General features: G+C 51.0%; 1 protein-coding gene across 2 annotated transcripts; it reads right to left on the bottom strand.

Moving 5' to 3' along the window:
* Positions 1-1932: 1932 nt before the first annotated feature.
* On the bottom strand, positions 1933-15644 carry DELE1 (DAP3 binding cell death enhancer 1). Of its 2 annotated transcripts, XM_035014343.1 has the most exons (13): positions 15527-15643; positions 14878-14992; positions 14660-14783; positions 12184-12334; positions 11064-11225; positions 10716-10804; positions 10486-10582; positions 7830-7972; positions 6624-6782; positions 6438-6530; positions 4141-4306; positions 3366-3605; positions 1933-2518 (listed from the first exon to the last, which is right to left on the bottom strand). In XM_035014343.1, the coding sequence occupies exons 1-12, from the start codon at positions 15555-15557 to the stop codon at positions 3367-3369; spliced, it is 1569 nt and encodes a 522-aa protein (XP_034870234.1). In that variant the 5' UTR covers positions 15558-15643; the 3' UTR covers positions 1933-2518; position 3366. The 2 variants fall into 2 exon arrangements, with proteins under 2 accessions (XP_034870234.1, XP_034870235.1); XM_035014344.1 differs by lacking the exon at positions 3366-3605 and having other exon boundaries at positions 15527-15644.
* Positions 15645-16330: the final 686 nt, after the last annotated feature.

Here is a 16330-nt window from a genome sequence, read left to right as displayed (position 1 = left end):
TAAAGCGCCTACTATGTGCTGGCTAGGCTTGGTGCTGTTGGGTGGAGAGGGGGCAATGCAGCAATGCATAAAACCAGGCATTCTTTGAGCAAATATTTACCAAACATTTACTAAGTACCCTGCACTGTATTAGCACTGAAGATAGAATGAATCAAACAGCCTTGTTCTGACTACAGCATCAGGACTCCCCAGAAACAGCATCTCTCGATAAGGAAACTGAGGCAGCAGAGAATCACATGATTCTCTGTGAAGCTGAGCACAGCACCTCTGTGAATCACACGATTGCTGAGGGCACTAGGTCCCCAGACTTGGGTCTCCCAGTATTCTAACCCAAGCTGGCCCTCCTGGCAGGGGCCACTTCCCTGCCCTTCCCCTCGTATTTCCTTTCAGGGCATGGACAATGAGTCATTAATAATGGAATTTTTTTTTTAAAGATTTTATTTATTTATTTGACAGAGAGAGACACAGCAAAAGAGGGAACACAAGCAGGGGGAGTGGGAGAAGGAGAAGCAGGCTTCCCGCAAAGCAGGGAGCCCGATGCGGGGCTCGATCCCAGGACCCTGGGATCATGACCCGAGCCGAAGGCAGATGCTTAATGACTGAGCCACCCAGGCGCCCCTTAATAATGGAATTTTAATGGCAAAAGCACAGCAGCGCCTGGGTCTGTGGATGAAGCCCATCCCCTGGGGCCATGTGGAGACCGCAGTGACTGAACAGCCAAGGATTTTTGGTCCCTTGACAACACCTCTCTCATGACTCTTCCATCCTTCCTCTCCACAAGGAGAGCTTGAAAGTATCCCCCCTCCACAGTTGGCACCCCGAATTGAATCAGTACTTAACTTGTAATGACTGAGGGGGAGGGAGGGCTGCATGTGGTCATCAACACAGGACACCCACTGTCCTGGGGCTGTGTGAACTGCCCCTCCTTCCCCCAGAAGGAATCAGGAACCCCAAATGACAACAGGAAGGGAAGAGGCTGAAGAGCTGGGCTCCACAGGAGGGCAGGAAATGACATTTTACAGAAGGTGCCTCAGGAAGGGTGACTGGCGGTCTGCATGGAGCTGGGCGCTGTGCTCAGCTCAGGCTGGGAAACATTGAGTTAACCAAGTTCTTCACTGCAGGACTTCTTGGAACCTTAAAGATGCTGATGTGCATTGTGAATCTATAAAAAAGGGAAGTCTGGTACAGCATTTCCCAAACTTATTCGACCACAGAAACCTTTCTTTTTTTTTTTTGCAGAGAGATTAGTGCACTGTATAACTTAAAAACCTGAGCTTTAACCAATGTGTGTATGGAACCTCCACCGGCATGGGGCCTTGTGCTAAGTGCTGAGGATACCAGAATACAAAGACAACGAGGTTCCAGATCCCATCTGTGGGAGGCCAGCTGCATGAGGGGACCAGCATGGGGGTGGGGGGGCCAAGTGTGTAAGGCAGCCCTGGAAAGGGAATGGCAGTCAGGCGGAGGCGCTGGAGCTGGAGGAAGCCAGTGGTGAGAGGAAGGTGCTGGAAAAGTATGGTAGGACCCACTAGAGGTTGGGGAGAGAGGTAGGGAGCAGAGAGGGAAACACAGACAACCCTCTCCTGCCCAATTCCTCCCACCTTTCAACTAGCGGAGCTGGGTAGTCTTTCCCATTTGAACAGTTACTAGAGGGTTTGGTCCTCAGTCCTTCCCCACCCCCACCCCCACCGCATCTATGCTATTGAACTTGGGCTAACATCCAGAAGCCAGGGAACAGCTATGCACAAATTCAGTAATTGGAGTCATTAGCGTTGACTCAGAAATCATTTTTCCTAAGTCTCTCTCTTGGAGAAGCTTTTAAGACCCTTCAAATTGGTTAATGGAGAGTTTAGAAATGAGGTTGGAGCCTCAGCTTTCAGCTCCCCCTGCCCAACCCCCAGCTCTCCCCAACATACTCAAGGGCAAGAGTGATGAGATAATCCAATATCTATTTTATTAAACTCTCATCCATTTCTGGCATACCCTTCACAAATAAGGATCTTGAAATCTACCCTTCCCTGCTGCAAGTCTCCAGGCGCTCAGTCTCCACTTCCTCCCTCACACTGGCTGGATGACAAGAACACTTTCGCGTGAAGCTACAGTGTGAACTGGCGCAAAGGAGCCCCAGGCCAGGAGTCAGGGGGCCTGGGTCTTCTCCTGGCCTGCTGACTCATAAAGCCGGTAACCACGGGCACCACTCCGCCTCCTGGGGCTTCAGTGAGGACCAAGGTCCCTTCTGCAGCAAAATGGCACACACGGGCTGGGTAGGGTAGAAGGCAGACACCAATGCCTTTGGTTTCCCACTGAGAAAACAATGTAGCGGGTCAGGTCACTGCTTCAAGCTGACATGGCCAACGCCTGGGTCTTCACACACTTTCTTCTTCTTTACTGTGCTGGGGCAGGTGCTTAAGGTGCTTTGGGAAGTTGAGTAGATAACTGGCCTCTGCCCTGGGACTCAAGGTGCGGTAGCTCTCTGAGAACCCACAGGCTTCCTTCTTTAGGGCTGAAGTGAGGTGGTCTGAAAAAGTCAAGCAGATACATCAGGCATGTAGGCAAGAAACTCGTTCCTTCCAAATCAAAGGTGAAATGGGAGATGATCATGAATCCAGGAGATGACCAAAAGTGAATGTTGGGTCTCATCTTGAGAACAGCCTGAATCAGTGTTCTCTAAGTGTTAGCCATTCATGCAACCACCCTCATGGTTTTTGCCACCTCTCTGGGACCTGTGCTCCTCTTTATCCAATTTCACAATGTTTTTCTTTAAATGGATTATTTATAGTATCTGTGAAGCCATGATGTGCTAGTCACATTTTTACATTATATATTAAATATCCAACTACTGAGATGGAAAATATTGAGTACCTAAAATCCTCTTGTGAACCACCAGAGACACATATATCAGATGTTGGCAAAAACTGATGTAGTCCTAAAACTAATGATGTAATGTATGGGGATTAACATAAGAATAAAAAAAAAAGAAAGAAAGAAAAAAAAAACTGATGTAGTCTGAGCTTGAGGAAACTGAGGCATGGGAGGAGATAGGTAAGGGGTTTACTCAAGGTCATAAGCTAAGATGAGGACCAGGGTCTCTGGACCCTTCAGGAGAGTTTTTCACAGGTCACTGAATGAATCCGTTTTGTGCACAGAACCAGAGATCACTGTGAATGTTTCCACTTCTCATCTGGGAGGCTACCAACTGGGGGAAAGGTCAAAGTCATTTATGAGCCATGCACTTGAAATTGCTTGAGAACCTCAGCTCCCACTGGCATGACCACCTTGGAAAGGGACACTGACACGTTTTTGTTACCATCCAACCTCTCCGCCCAACACCAGTGAGAGGCACCAGTGACTAGGTCTTATCTTACCTTAGCCAAAACCCAGTCTGACGAGACTCCTTTCCAAGGGGTAGTTGTGCGGGGGGAGAGCCCTGCTGGGGGTTCCCGGGCTGGCTCTGAGATGCCCGCTTCTATAGAGGAGGCCAAGGTTCCCTGTGCTCGAGGCGTGTGGGAGGTGGGAGGCTCCTGCCAGCAAAGTGTTGAGGCTGTGGAGGGAGGGACTGGAGAAGGACTTCAATCCTCCAACTGCCAGGTCGCTGGGGCCCAGGGCTGTGAGGAGAGGTGAGAGCAGCTCTTACTCACCCTGTGGGTTCCTACTTTGGAGCAAGGACTTCTTAAAGGACTTAGCTGCCTCCAGCGTTGTTAACCCAGGCCAGCCCGAGTGACTCAGGAGTGAGCAGGACTCTCAGAGCCCTCGAAGGGTAATTCAGGGCAATGAAGCGGTATCTCGGGCTACCGTCTCCCCTGACAAATCATCAGAGCAGCTACCGCTTCTCCAAGCCCTGCTGTGTGCCGGGTTGTGCTAAGCCCTCTGGAGTCATCTCATTTTATGCTTACAGCCCAACGAGTGAGGTATCAGTAGTACTCCCACTTTCAGAAGTGAAGAACCTGAGGCTCAACGACACTGAGTCCGGGGTCAGTGACAGAGCAGGGGTCAAAACTCAGCTGTGTCTGACTCAAGAAGCTGTGCTCTTACCCATCACTGGGGCGGGAAATGGCAAGTGGTCCAGGGGCTACCGCCTCCCCCTTCTCTGTCACAGAGTAATCAGCTCACGGGAGGGAACCTGTCGGCTTCCGTACGCACCTTTCCCTGCCGCCTCCACAGAAAAGAGGTTCCGCAACCTCTCCTGGGCAGGTTCATTGCCCAGAGCCGCTGACTGCTGGTAACATCGCACAGCCTCTCCCAGGTTCCTCTGCACACCAAGGCCCTTCTCATAGCAAATTCCCAAGTGGTACCTGCTCTGGGAGTCCTAAAGGGGAGAACAGACAGACACACAGATAGGCACACATGCGGGAGGGAAGAACTGAACCGCGAAGGCAGGAGGAAGGTGGAGGAGTCAGGTACGACAAGCCAGAGGCCTGGAGTTTGCCCAACACGGAGGAGTCGGGGATCCTTCTGCCCAGGGAGATTCGAGCCGTGGCAGCTTCTTTCGCCGAGGCTGGTGCCATAGGCAGGGACAGAAGTGAGGGCCCCAGGCAGCCCAGCCCAACTATGGGGACCCCGGGACTCTGGCTCCTACGTCAGCTGAAAAAGCCAGGAGCAAGAGTGGAGGCTAGGCTTCCCAAAGGCCCTGCATGCCTGTCTGAACCTCTCCCGAGGTTCTGCAAAACATACGTTACAAAGAATGTTCCTCCTTTGAAAGGTTAGAAGGCTCTGGGATCCTGTCTCCTCTGAGAACTACGAGGCAGTAGCAGTTAGGGCTTCCGAGCGCTGCCTGGGTTCCAGTCACGGCTCCACCACCTACTGGGGAGGAACCTCAGGCATATTATGCTATGCCTCTGTGCCTCGGTTTCCTCATCTATAAATGGGAAATAATAACAGTACCTACCTTACTGCATTGTTATGTGGATTACATGCGTTACTACGTGGAAAGTGCTTAGATTACTGTTATTATTACTTTCATACCTTTAGTTGCCCACATCATTAATCTCTCCCTCTCTGGTGGAATATTATCGTTATATTCAAGCCCCCAACTTTAAAAAACAAAATACTCTGTTGATTCCCAACCACGGTCCCATTTCTCTTCTACCTTCTAGCATTAAATTTCTGGACAGGGTTTCTGGTCCATGCATGCCAAAGTCTATGTAATAAATATGGTGGACTCATAGCCATCGACCAGCTTAGAAACTACCAGACACTTATAAGGCCAAAACACCCACCCTGCCACACTGCTCAGTACAAACCTACAGAGACACAATTCCTCCTGGAGTAGGTGAGTGTGAGCACTGTGCCCAACACCGCGCTACCAAGCAATCCTCTGCGCACTTCTCCTTCCAGCGTGCTGGGTGACTAAAGCAGGCCAAGGGGCCCCTGGGCTTGTCCAGCACATGAAGAACACGAGGAAGGCTCTGGGGATCTAACAAGGCAGGCAGGCATAGGGGCAGTACCGGCTGGTGACACTGGTCCCCTTTTGACAGCAACGACAGATAACACTGAGTAAAAATAAAGCATTCTGATGCCCAAGAGTTCGATGAAGCTATCATTGTGTTGGCCCGAAAACACAGACGAGCAGGAGCCCCTACGCAGGGCATTCCAGTCCATGCACACGGCTTGCTTTAATCCAGTACCCCTGGTCCTCCCCCCCAAAAATCCTGGTCAAGTACACTTGAGGAATACAGCAAACCAGAGATGCCCTTTTGGTGATTCACACGGAGGGAAAGCGCTGAGATCTCCTGCATTGAAGACACCTAGTTGGCTCCATATTTCCAAACCCCGCGGACCATGTTTTCCCCGGAATTACTTACGAACACCCCCTGGAACTAATACTCGGAAGAACACACTCTGGGTCCAATGGATTGGCTGGATGCCAATGCCCCCTGACATCTGCCGCTCCCCAAACTGCTCTGTGTCTTCTGACTTCCCTGAACCGCACCGCTCATGAGGACGCACCCTCCCTGTGGGCCGCTTACCAAGTGCTCGCACACCTGTTACCTCAGATAGATTGTGATCCTCACAACAACCACAACCCTGCGAAGCAGCAGACAGGCGAGGCAGTCAGTATTATCCCCGTTTTTGAGACGAGGAAAACAGGAAAACAAGAAGCAACCGGCCCAGCAGTGTGCTGGTAAATGTAACAACCGGCTGGCCGGTACCGGAAGCCCCGCTTTGTAGCACTGGGTCATTTCTGTGCGGCAAATACTCCTCCCACAGCTGATTTCAAGGCACCAGCACCTCTTACAGACTGGTGTAAGCCAGCTCCTGCGCACCACTAGATCCGCCCAGGGTCACACAGGGAGCCAGCGACGGTTAAGACTTGAAGCTGGTCCAGTGTGTTCCCGTCGACCGTCTCCCGTGCACCCTGGAGCTGGGTACCAGTTCCCAAATCCCCTCCTTCCTCAGACTCGATCCCCCAACATGCCAGCACGCTGGAGATGGCCTACCCCATTGTTGGCTGCAAGCCAAAAGTATTTCACAGCTCTCTGCTCATCCAAGTGTGGCTCCTTGGTGAAAAGCACCCCAAGGAAAGCTTGAGCCTGTGGTCAGGGAGGAAGGAAAAAGGTTACCTCGGTCACTTCCAGGCCCCACGTGCTCCAAATGCCCAGGAGAGACCCCACCCGGACACTGACCTCTCTCAAGCCCGAGTCTGCAGCTTGCTTCAGCATGGACACTGCCCTCTGCTGCTTAGGGCCCCCCGCGGAGGCCGGGCCTTGCAGCAGACACCTGGCATAGCGGTACTGAGCCAGGCTGTGGCCCTGGCTGGCAGCCAGCTGGTAGAAAAGGGCTGCCTGGAACAAAGGGAGAGAGCCCTAGTCAGTGGGCACCCCGGCAAGCCAGCTTTCCCTTCGAGTGAAGTTTGTAAAAATTATTTTACTTAAATAGGACATAATCAATACAGATTAGTCAGAAAATACAGATAGGCCAAAACTTCAAAACACAGATAAAGTGCAAACAGAAACATGAAATCCCAAGAAATTCTGCCTCCTAAAGATCATTCTCTGCTCACCTTTTAGTTTACAGCTCTGCAAGTTTCTTCCCACAAACCCATGTATTTATACATACACGCACATACATTCACACACACAGACGTATATAAATGTATGTGTGTATAACAGGGAGAAAGAAACAGAATGAGAGAGAGAACAACATTTACAATTTTGTAACCTATTTTTTCACTTAACAATACACCAAGAATGTCTTTCCCCGCCAGTAAATATAGATCTGGTGCGGGGCGCCTGGGTGGCTCGGTCGTTAAGCGTCTGCCTTCGGCTCGGGTCATGATCCCAGGGTCCTGGGATCGAGCCCCGCATCGGGCTCCCTGCTCGGCGGGCGGCCTGCTTCTCCCTCTCCCACTCCCCCTGCTTGTGTTCCCTCTCTTGCTGTATCTCTCTGGTCAAATAAATAAATAAAATCTTAAAAAAAAAAAAAATATATAGATCTGGTGCATCATTTTTTAAGACCCACATAGATATTATTAACCAATTCACTATGAAGGAACTTCAAATTGCTTCCTTCTTTTTTTTGCCATCATATGCAATTCTAAGAAATCCAATCTTGTATATAACATCTCTGTGTACTTATGCTACTTGTTTAGAATGAATTAATCCATTCATCAAGGTAAGGTTGTAGGTCCCAAGGATACAGCTGCAAAGAAGAAAGACAAGGTCCCTGACTCCTTTTAAATCTAAATTCCTAGAAGTTAGGAGTCTCTTCTTTTTCTCTCGTGGCTGAGAGAAGCTGTCTCCCCAAGCCCTGTCCACTGCTCATTTCTGGAGGTCAGCTCTGGACAGTGCAGCATGGGGGACAGGCCTAGGGACAGGGAGAAGGTGCAGTACCTTGCCAAGGTCCCTGGGGGTGCCTCTGCCATGCTCGTGACACAAGCCCACGTTGTACTGTGCTTTGCTGTAGCCATGGTCTGCTGCTTTCTGGAAGTAAGAAAAGGCTGCCGCGTAGTTCCCATTTCTCATGTTCTCTGTTCCTGTAAGAAAGCACGGGGTGGAAACACAGCTTCCTCTGTGAACGTCCCCATATCCTTGGCCAGATACTCAGAGGCTGCTTCCTTTCTTTTTGGTGCTAGACACTTTGCATGTTTCTATCCTCCAAATGTTTCACTGGTTTGCCAGAGACATCAGTGGGTTCTGTCCTCCTATACAATATCCTCCTCTTGGTGACAGCATCCCGATCTGCCTTTGGGAGCAGCCCCCCTTCCCCCTCCCCCGACCCGTGCTATCAATCAACGTGCCGTGCTCTTCCCAACCCATAAGTCCCTCACTCAGGAGTCGGAATCTTAATCTGGGTGAGGCATGAGAGAAAACAGCTTCTGTAGGATTATCCTGACAGCAGTACTCTGAAGACACTGTCCCTAAGTTACTGCCCCCTGGACGCCAGGAGCTACCCTGATTCCTGCTCTTTCTGCCACGTGGCAAAGTCGATAGATCCCAATGGATTCCTTCTGTGCTTAAGTTAGCCAGAGTGGGTTTAGGCTGCTTGTAACCAACAAAACATAACTAAAGCAAGCAAACAAACGAAAAACAGAGACAGGGCTGGGCACAGCCGAGTCCCCATTCAAACCTTTGCTCAAGCTGTCTCTCCTGCCTGGGGTATCTCTCTGCCTCCACCATCAGGCCTTCCCATCCTGTTTCTCTGGAACCTTCAGACCACACTCCGGCTTTAACACTGTTTTGGCATTTACTTAATATACAAGCCTTTTTCTATGAACTAAACTGTTTCCAGAGTACAAGCCCTGTCTCCTCAATTAGACTGCAAAATCCTGGAAGCAGAAGCGGAAAAAGAATGTAGAAGAAATAGCTTTGCACAGGGTGAAAGCTCTATACAAATGCAAAATATGATTATGGTTTATGCTCCCTTTGTGTTCTGCCACACTGCTTAGCACTGCTGAATAAATGAATATGTGAATGAAGGAATGGGCAAGAAAATTCTCAGAAGAGACTGCCTGCCCATCAAAATCACAAAAAGCTAATGAGGCAGAAGCCAGGTTCCATTCAGCCTGGAGTGAATTAAAGTCACCTCCCTGCTGCCTGAAAATTTGCTGTCCAGGATTCACAGAGCCCTCTGTCCTTGAGAAGACTCAAGAGGGCGAAGGATTCCACCCTGTGCCTGCCCATTCCCCACACTGGCTCCCTGATCATCTCTCTTCTTTGTCTCCTCTGCCTCTAAACTAAACCAAGCCACCATGAGGCTTTGCTATGCCATCAATAACAGCTCCAACCCAGTCTCCTGTTTTCTCTGGCATCTCTGCACTCCACGTCTGTCCATACAACAGCCAGAGAAATCTGAAAAGGTAAATCAGATCATGTGATGGCACCTCCTCCTACTCCAGTGTAAAACCCTCCATTGGCTTATCTCACTTCGAAAAGCCACACTCCTCTGTGGCTCAGAAGGCCTTGCCTGATCTGGCCCCTCCCTGCTTTTTCTACTCTCCTGGTGATCTCTAAGTTCCAGCCACACTCACCTTTCTTTTGTTCCTTTAACAAGCAAAACTCAATCCTGCCTCAGGACCTTTGTACTTGCTGTTCCCTCTGTTTGGAAAGCTCTTTCTCTGGATGGAAACAAGACTGGCTTGTTTTTGTCAGTCAGGTCTTAGTGCAAAGTTCTTCCCATTGGTGAGGACTTCCCCAAGTCACTGACACATTCCCTTATTTACTTTTCTCTATAACATTTACCACCATTGGAAATTCTCTTGTTTGACAATGTATTGTTTTTCTCTCCCCGCCCACCCCAATTCACATGTCAGCTCCATGAAAGTAAGGACTCTGTCTTATGAATCACTGTATCCCTGAAACCTAAAATAGGGCCTAGCAAAAGGTGAAACTTGTACTAAATGAATCCCTGCTTCTCATGCATCTGCCCATTAACTGAGTCGCCATATTAAAAGGCCTGAAACTTAAGCCAAGTCACCATGGAGAACAGGACAGATGGTGGGGGAGCACCTGGAGTCTCTGGATGTGGGTAAGAAGGTCCTGTTTGTGCACTTAAGGGCCTGCTCCAAACCTAAGGAGTCTGTTCCTGCCTAAATGTGTCAGAAAATGCAAGGTAACCTCCAAGATTTCTCTTCTCCTTCTTACACAGTAACAGAATTTTCAGGTAAGCACGCGGTCATTCAGCTAAAGACTACATTTCCCGGGCCCCTCTGCAGGTAGGTGTGGCCACAAGCCTACATTCTGGTCAACGATTTGTACAACTTGTAGGTTAGAAAGGAGTGATGCTTTAGCTTTCCCACCTTTCCCCTTCCTGAAAAAAGCTAGAATAGCCAAAGTGGACCTTGAGATGGAAGCCAGTTCTAAGAATGGCAGAATCATGAGGATGGGTCCCTGACACCACTGTGCCACCATGCCAGATTTGGTCTACCTACCCGGGCGAAAATAAACTCTCTCTTGTTTAAATTGCTCCCTACCCTAACTCGGTTTGACCAACCCCATACCCTTGCCATTTTCCCATCCGCCTGCCTTGATGCAAGGTCCACCCAGTTACCCAGGAAGTTGAAAGCAATGGAAACGGTGAGCTGGAAGAGCTGCTGAATGGAAGTCACGGCCTCCTCGAGGGAAAGCGTTTTTGATTTATCTTGTTCCTGAGGAAGAAATATAAAGACTCATCATGGGACAGTTCTTTGGAACTGCCACCTGCCCAGGGGATAGTTCATTGGAACTGCCACCTGCCCAGGGGAATGTTATGAGGATCCAGAGGCCAAATCTGAACAATACCTGCTTTTCTCCAGCGGGCTGAGGCTGGGCTGGCTTTGCCCTGGACTGGAAGCTACCACTGGTGGGCAGGAAGCCCAGATCACTGGGATCTACAAGGAAAATGGGTGACACCCAGTCAGGGCAAAGGAGAAAGTGTGGTTTCTCCTTTTCTCCCACTGTCCCAGTCTCCCCAGCCCCTCCAGCCAGCGCCACTGCCAGGAAACAGAATCATTCTGAAGTGCCCCAGAAAGCAGGGGACCGACAGGAACGACAATTCCCTTATCGGGCATACGCAGCAACAAATGTCCATCTGCCCAATTCCCCACCCCCTCTACTACCTTTGGCTGATTCTAGGAGGTGGAAACATACCTTCCTCAGAGGGACCCTGAAGACCGGATGCCCTCAAAGATCTGTGTGAAGAGAGATTCTTGGGCTGAGTGGAGGCTTCTTTCTGGCCCAGCCCAGGTTCCCTGGGACCAGTATGCCTGGGAGCTGGGCCATCAGGGCTGGGGAGGATGTGTCTCCGAAGTGCTGGAAAGACCCAGTAAGAGCAGTCACATCAGAAGGGGATCAGCTCGGTTTGCTGGGGCTTGACTGAGGGTCCCCTGAGATTTGGGGGAAGAATGTGGGATCCCTTCTGACACCTCCTTCACACACCTCAACCTCCCTCCTCCGTTTCCTTTGCTGGCTTCCATCTGAGGGGTCCAGAGGGGCCCCCATTTATGCTGATCTCCTGCCCTGGGTATAAATCATTCCTCTGCCTGAATACTCCCAGTAGCAGGGAGATATCTACCTTATTCACTGTTGTAGCCCCAGCACCTAGCACTTTGTTTGATAATAATATTGATCATGATTATAATTATAAAACAAGAACTTAAACTAATACTTTCTGGGTACTTACTATGTGCCAGGCACTATTCTAACTCTTTGACGTGTATTAACTCGGTTACTCCTCCCAAGACACCTATGAAGTAGGTTTTATTATTACCCCATTTTATAGACGACAAAACTGAGGCACAGGGAAGTTAAAAGTGACTTGTTCAGGGACACAAGACCAGTATGCGACAGCTCTGGGGCTTGAACCCTGACACTAACTCCAGGGTCTTAACCACTAGGCTGTACTGCCGGGTACCATGGTACATGACAGCTATCCAGTGAAGATGCACTTATTCATGAATGACTAACCAGAGAATGATCCAACTGGCTGAGAGGTAAGCAGGAAGCCACACCCAGGATCTAAAGTAGCCTGTGGGGCTCCCTGTGGGGCTCCCTCCATGGAAGGTGAGGGGAGGACATGGGAGGACACTGAAGGGCAGGTGTGGCCCACACCCTGAGTGGATAGAACTTCCTCACATTCCCCTTCCTCTGACTTCAGATAGGAAAGGCAAGGAGCTGCTGATGGCTCTTTTCCTGAGGTGTGTCCAGAGATGCTTCCTGGCCCAGAGAAACTCCCAGCCTAGCCCTCCTGTCCCTGGGACTGAGAACTCACGGGACTGGTGCGGATGCCACAAGGGAGATGAGAGGAAACGATCCAGGGGACAGCGCCAAGAGCAGTGCCCCGCTTGCCGAGGTCCTGCTGGCAGGGACGACTGGAAGTGGATCTGCCTTGCCAGCTGCACGGCCAGCACGGCCAGAGTGCCCTGGGAAAGACAGCACATCAGGGACCCAGCTTTGCACCAGTCACCTCCTTCAGTCTCCCCCTTCAGCTCAGACATCACTTCCTCGAGAGGCCTTTCCTGACTCCTGGCTATGGCCAACTAATCCTCTCCCAGTGAAGGGGTGCCTGGGTGGCTCAGTCGTTAAGTGTCCGCCTTCGGCTCGGGTCATGATCCCAGTGTCCTGGGATTAAGCCCCACATCAGGCTCCCTGCTCCGCGGGAAGCCTGCTTCTCCCTCTCCCACTCCCCCTGCTTGTGTTCCTGCTCTCGCTGCGTCTCTTTCTGTCAAATACATAAATAAAATCTTGAAAAAAAAAATCCTCTCCCAGTGCCCAAATGTCCCTGTAGAGCCCTGGTCACAGTGGTACTTAAATAATCACCTCGACAATTATTGAGCTAAGCTCTGTGTCTCCAGTTAGTCTTAAGCGCCATGAGGGCAGGAATTGTGTGTGTTTTGCTCACCACTGTATCCCTGGAGCCTAGGAGAGTCCTAAGATATAGCACGAATAAATACATGCATGTATTTATTAAATGTATAATAAGTTAATGAATAAGTAAAGTCTAAGCAGGCAAAAAGATAATGTGGTAAGCTGGGGCTTGGCCACAGATGCAGTGACAGGTGAGAGTTCCCCATCAGGTTCACTGTCCTTCTCTGGCCTGGGGCACCAAGTCTTCCCTTTCCTCTGCCCAAGCCACCCCGCCAGCGACACATTCACAGGTAAAGGCTTGCTGAAGGTGTCCCGGTATCTCTTCCCCGACAGATCTGTGGAAGACCTAAGCTAGCTCCTAGCCCAGTGACTGCTTGGTTTTCCCTGTCCCTTCCTGTGCACACCGAAATACTTATTTATGACAACAGGCATTGGGTACACTGGCCGAGACAAGTTACAGTCTCTGTCCTCATGCAGTTTACATTTGCACTGAGGGAGAAAGACAGATTTTGAGTACACAGAGAAATAAACACAATAACCACAAGTTATGCTAAATGCCAAAAAAGAAACAAATCAGGAGTTTTCACAGAGCATAGAGGGAGGTCTGAGAAAACAGGGCATCAAGGAAAGCCTCTCTAGAGGGCTGATATGTGAACTGAGACCAGAAGGAAGAGAAGGTGCCAGCATGTAATAACAGAGACATGTATCCATGGCAGTGGGGACAGCTTGTACTCAGGCCCTTTCACATGGTCAACAGTGACAGAGCTGAGGGACAGCATCAGGACCCCTGGAATCCACGCCCAGTTTCTAGAAGGACTCACTGTGGAATTGCTCTAGGACTCAGATCTTTGGCAAATTGGGAAAATGCTCTGCTCTCCAGGGTATGCTATGCCCCTAGTCCACAGCTCCACAGAGAGAAGTGGCCCCGCCACGGACACATTCTAGGCTCCATTCTGCTGATGGCACCAATTTACAATGAGACAACTGATGCTCAGGGAAGTCAAGTTACTTGCCCAAAGTATACAGCATGAAAGTGATAGGGATGAGATGTGACAGAAACGAGAGTGATGTGTGCAGAACCTGGATGACGAAGATTCTGCCTTGTTGGACCTCGTGTTCGCTGCTGAGCACCTGACTTTGTAAGTCAGAGTCAACAAATACTTTTTGAGCAACTATTATGTACCAGGATCTGCACTAGGTTTTCCCTGTCCCTTCCTGTGCACACTCAAATACTTCTCTGTTACAACAGGCGCTGGGTACACTGGCAAAGACAAGTTACAGTCTCTGTCCCCATGGAGTTTACATCTTCACCGAGGGAGAAAGACAAAATTTGAGTACACAGAGAAATAAACAATAAGCTGTAGAGCATGGTGGCTAAGAGCATGAGCTCCAGAATAAATATGGTTTCTCTACTTCATAGCTGTATGACCTTAAGCATGTTACCTAAAGTTTCAGAGCCTGAGTTCCCTTATCTATAAAATGGAGATTATATTTCCCTTGCAAGATTTTTGTAAGGATTAAAGATGATAATGCATATATAATATTTACATTAATACATAAAATGTCAGCTATTTAGTATTATTCATTGTAAGCTTCATCAAGGCAAGAATCACATCTACCTTGTTCTCTACTGTGTCACTGTGAGTCCCTAACAAAAATGCTCAGAGAATGTGTCAAACAAATGTTTACTGAATAAAAGGAGGAAGAGGGCGGGGGAAGGAGAGCAGCAATATCTCACCAAGCAGGATCCAATGCCATGGGTTACTCAAATTTCAAGTGTGGGAACAATGATGCCCTCGCTCTTGTTTCTAGGCTATATTTCCATGCAGGATCATTCTCATCCACACAGAAGGGCAGGGACAGGACTGGGGAAGCCTTACCCACGATATGGCATCCCAAAAGGTGTTTGGGGAAACACGAGTAGACATCCACTGGAAGGCATCCTTCCATCCATGAGACCTTGGGCCCCTGTTTGGGCCTGGGCCTGGGCCATGGGGGCCCGACCTAGATGAGGCAAGAAAGGCTATCAGGTTCTATCCCAAGTGGGAGGAGAAGGAGGCCAGAGGAAGAGATGGGTGACAGAATGGAAGTATCTCACCTGTCAAAGCTGGGGATAGGGACCAGCAGGTTGGAGGAGGCAGCCTGCAGCCCATCTGGGTTGGGGGACTTGGGGGTCACCCCCCGGAGGCCAGGCCCCAGCAGACGGGGAAGAGCTGTGTAGAACAACAAAGATCAGTCACCTCGACATAAACAGAACTGAGGCAGTGGCGGCCCCACCGATCTTCCCTCCGCCGCTTGACAAAGCCCCACTCCAGGCACGTGACTCCGAAGTCCTCCCGGGGCTGACAATCACTGTTATAATAAAATTACCGGACATTCACACACAAACTCGCTCAATGTTTGAAGCGCCCCTCTCTAAATCCCGCCTCTTTGCATTGGCTCCGCCTACTCCACCGGCCCCTACTCATCTTTCCCAGACTCCGGGCCCTGGCGACTTGACTCCTCCCCTTCCAATAGCCCCACCCATCTCCGTGGCTCTACGCTCCACCCCCTCCCCCATGAGCCCCACCCACACCTCGAATTCCCGCGGCCCCTGACAGGAGGCTGTAGCCACGGCTATTTAGACTCCGCCTTCCCTCAACTTTAACCCCGCCCGCTGAAGCTTCGGCTCCGTCCCCTTGGCCCGTCCTCTTCCTTCAGTTCGAAGTCCCGGGTGCCTTACGACCCGCGGCTCCAACGCCCCTTACCCCGGCCCAGGAGTCCCGGGAGGCGCCACATGTCGTCGCCAACAGCATAGAGAACTTGCAGTCCCAGCACCGAGGGCCGACCGCTGTGGCGCCCTCCGAATGGCCGAGTCCTGAGGAAGCGCCCAATCAGCCAATTAGAAAGGGGCGCAGCCGGAAGGCCGGGGCTACGCGAAAGGAAGCGGGGGTGTAGGCGTCTTTGGGGCTGACGAGGAGGTGAACTGCGCCAAGGGCATGGATGTGGCCCCGACCTCCCCCTGGAAGGGGTGTCGCTCGCCGCCCGCCCGACAGTGCGGAGAGCGCGCAGCGGCGGGGGTCGCAGGTGGCCGAGCTGAGCCGCGTCCGCAACGGGACTGCGGAGAGGCGGGCCTGGGGGCCTCGGTAGCGCGGGACGGCTTTGCAGAGCCAGTGCAGAAGCGAAAGGGGAACCCTGTTTCCCAGCCCCGCCACTGGACGAGTAACCAGAGGCTGGAGGAGAGGAGCGCTAGGGTCCGACGAGAGAAGCCCGTCGTCCGAGCTTTCCCGGCCGAGGCCCGCGACTAGGAGATGCGGGCCCGGACCGACGGGGTAGGCGATGAAAAAAGGCAGCGTTCTGATTCCGGGGTTCCAGCTCTGGCTCAGCTTTGTGTCACCGAGTAGCCTCCGCACGACCCCTTCCCCTGTCTGGGCCTCAGCCTGCGCAGTGATAGGGTCTGATGGAGTGATCTCGACCAGTCCTTGCTGGCTCGACAGCAACTACCTGAGTTGCTTCGAAATACCTAAGAGGAGACTCCCCCCACCCTTTGTTAATCAAAGCCCTCCCCAGAC

The sequence above is a fragment of the Mirounga leonina genome, unplaced genomic scaffold (genome assembly GCF_011800145.1).
Source record: "Mirounga leonina isolate KUSES-001 unplaced genomic scaffold, KU_Mleo_1.0 Mir_168, whole genome shotgun sequence".
Classification (NCBI taxonomy): Eukaryota; Metazoa; Chordata; class Mammalia; order Carnivora; family Phocidae; genus Mirounga; species Mirounga leonina.
Note: the sequence above shows the minus strand (reverse complement) of the source record. Positions and strands in the feature narration are given on the sequence as shown.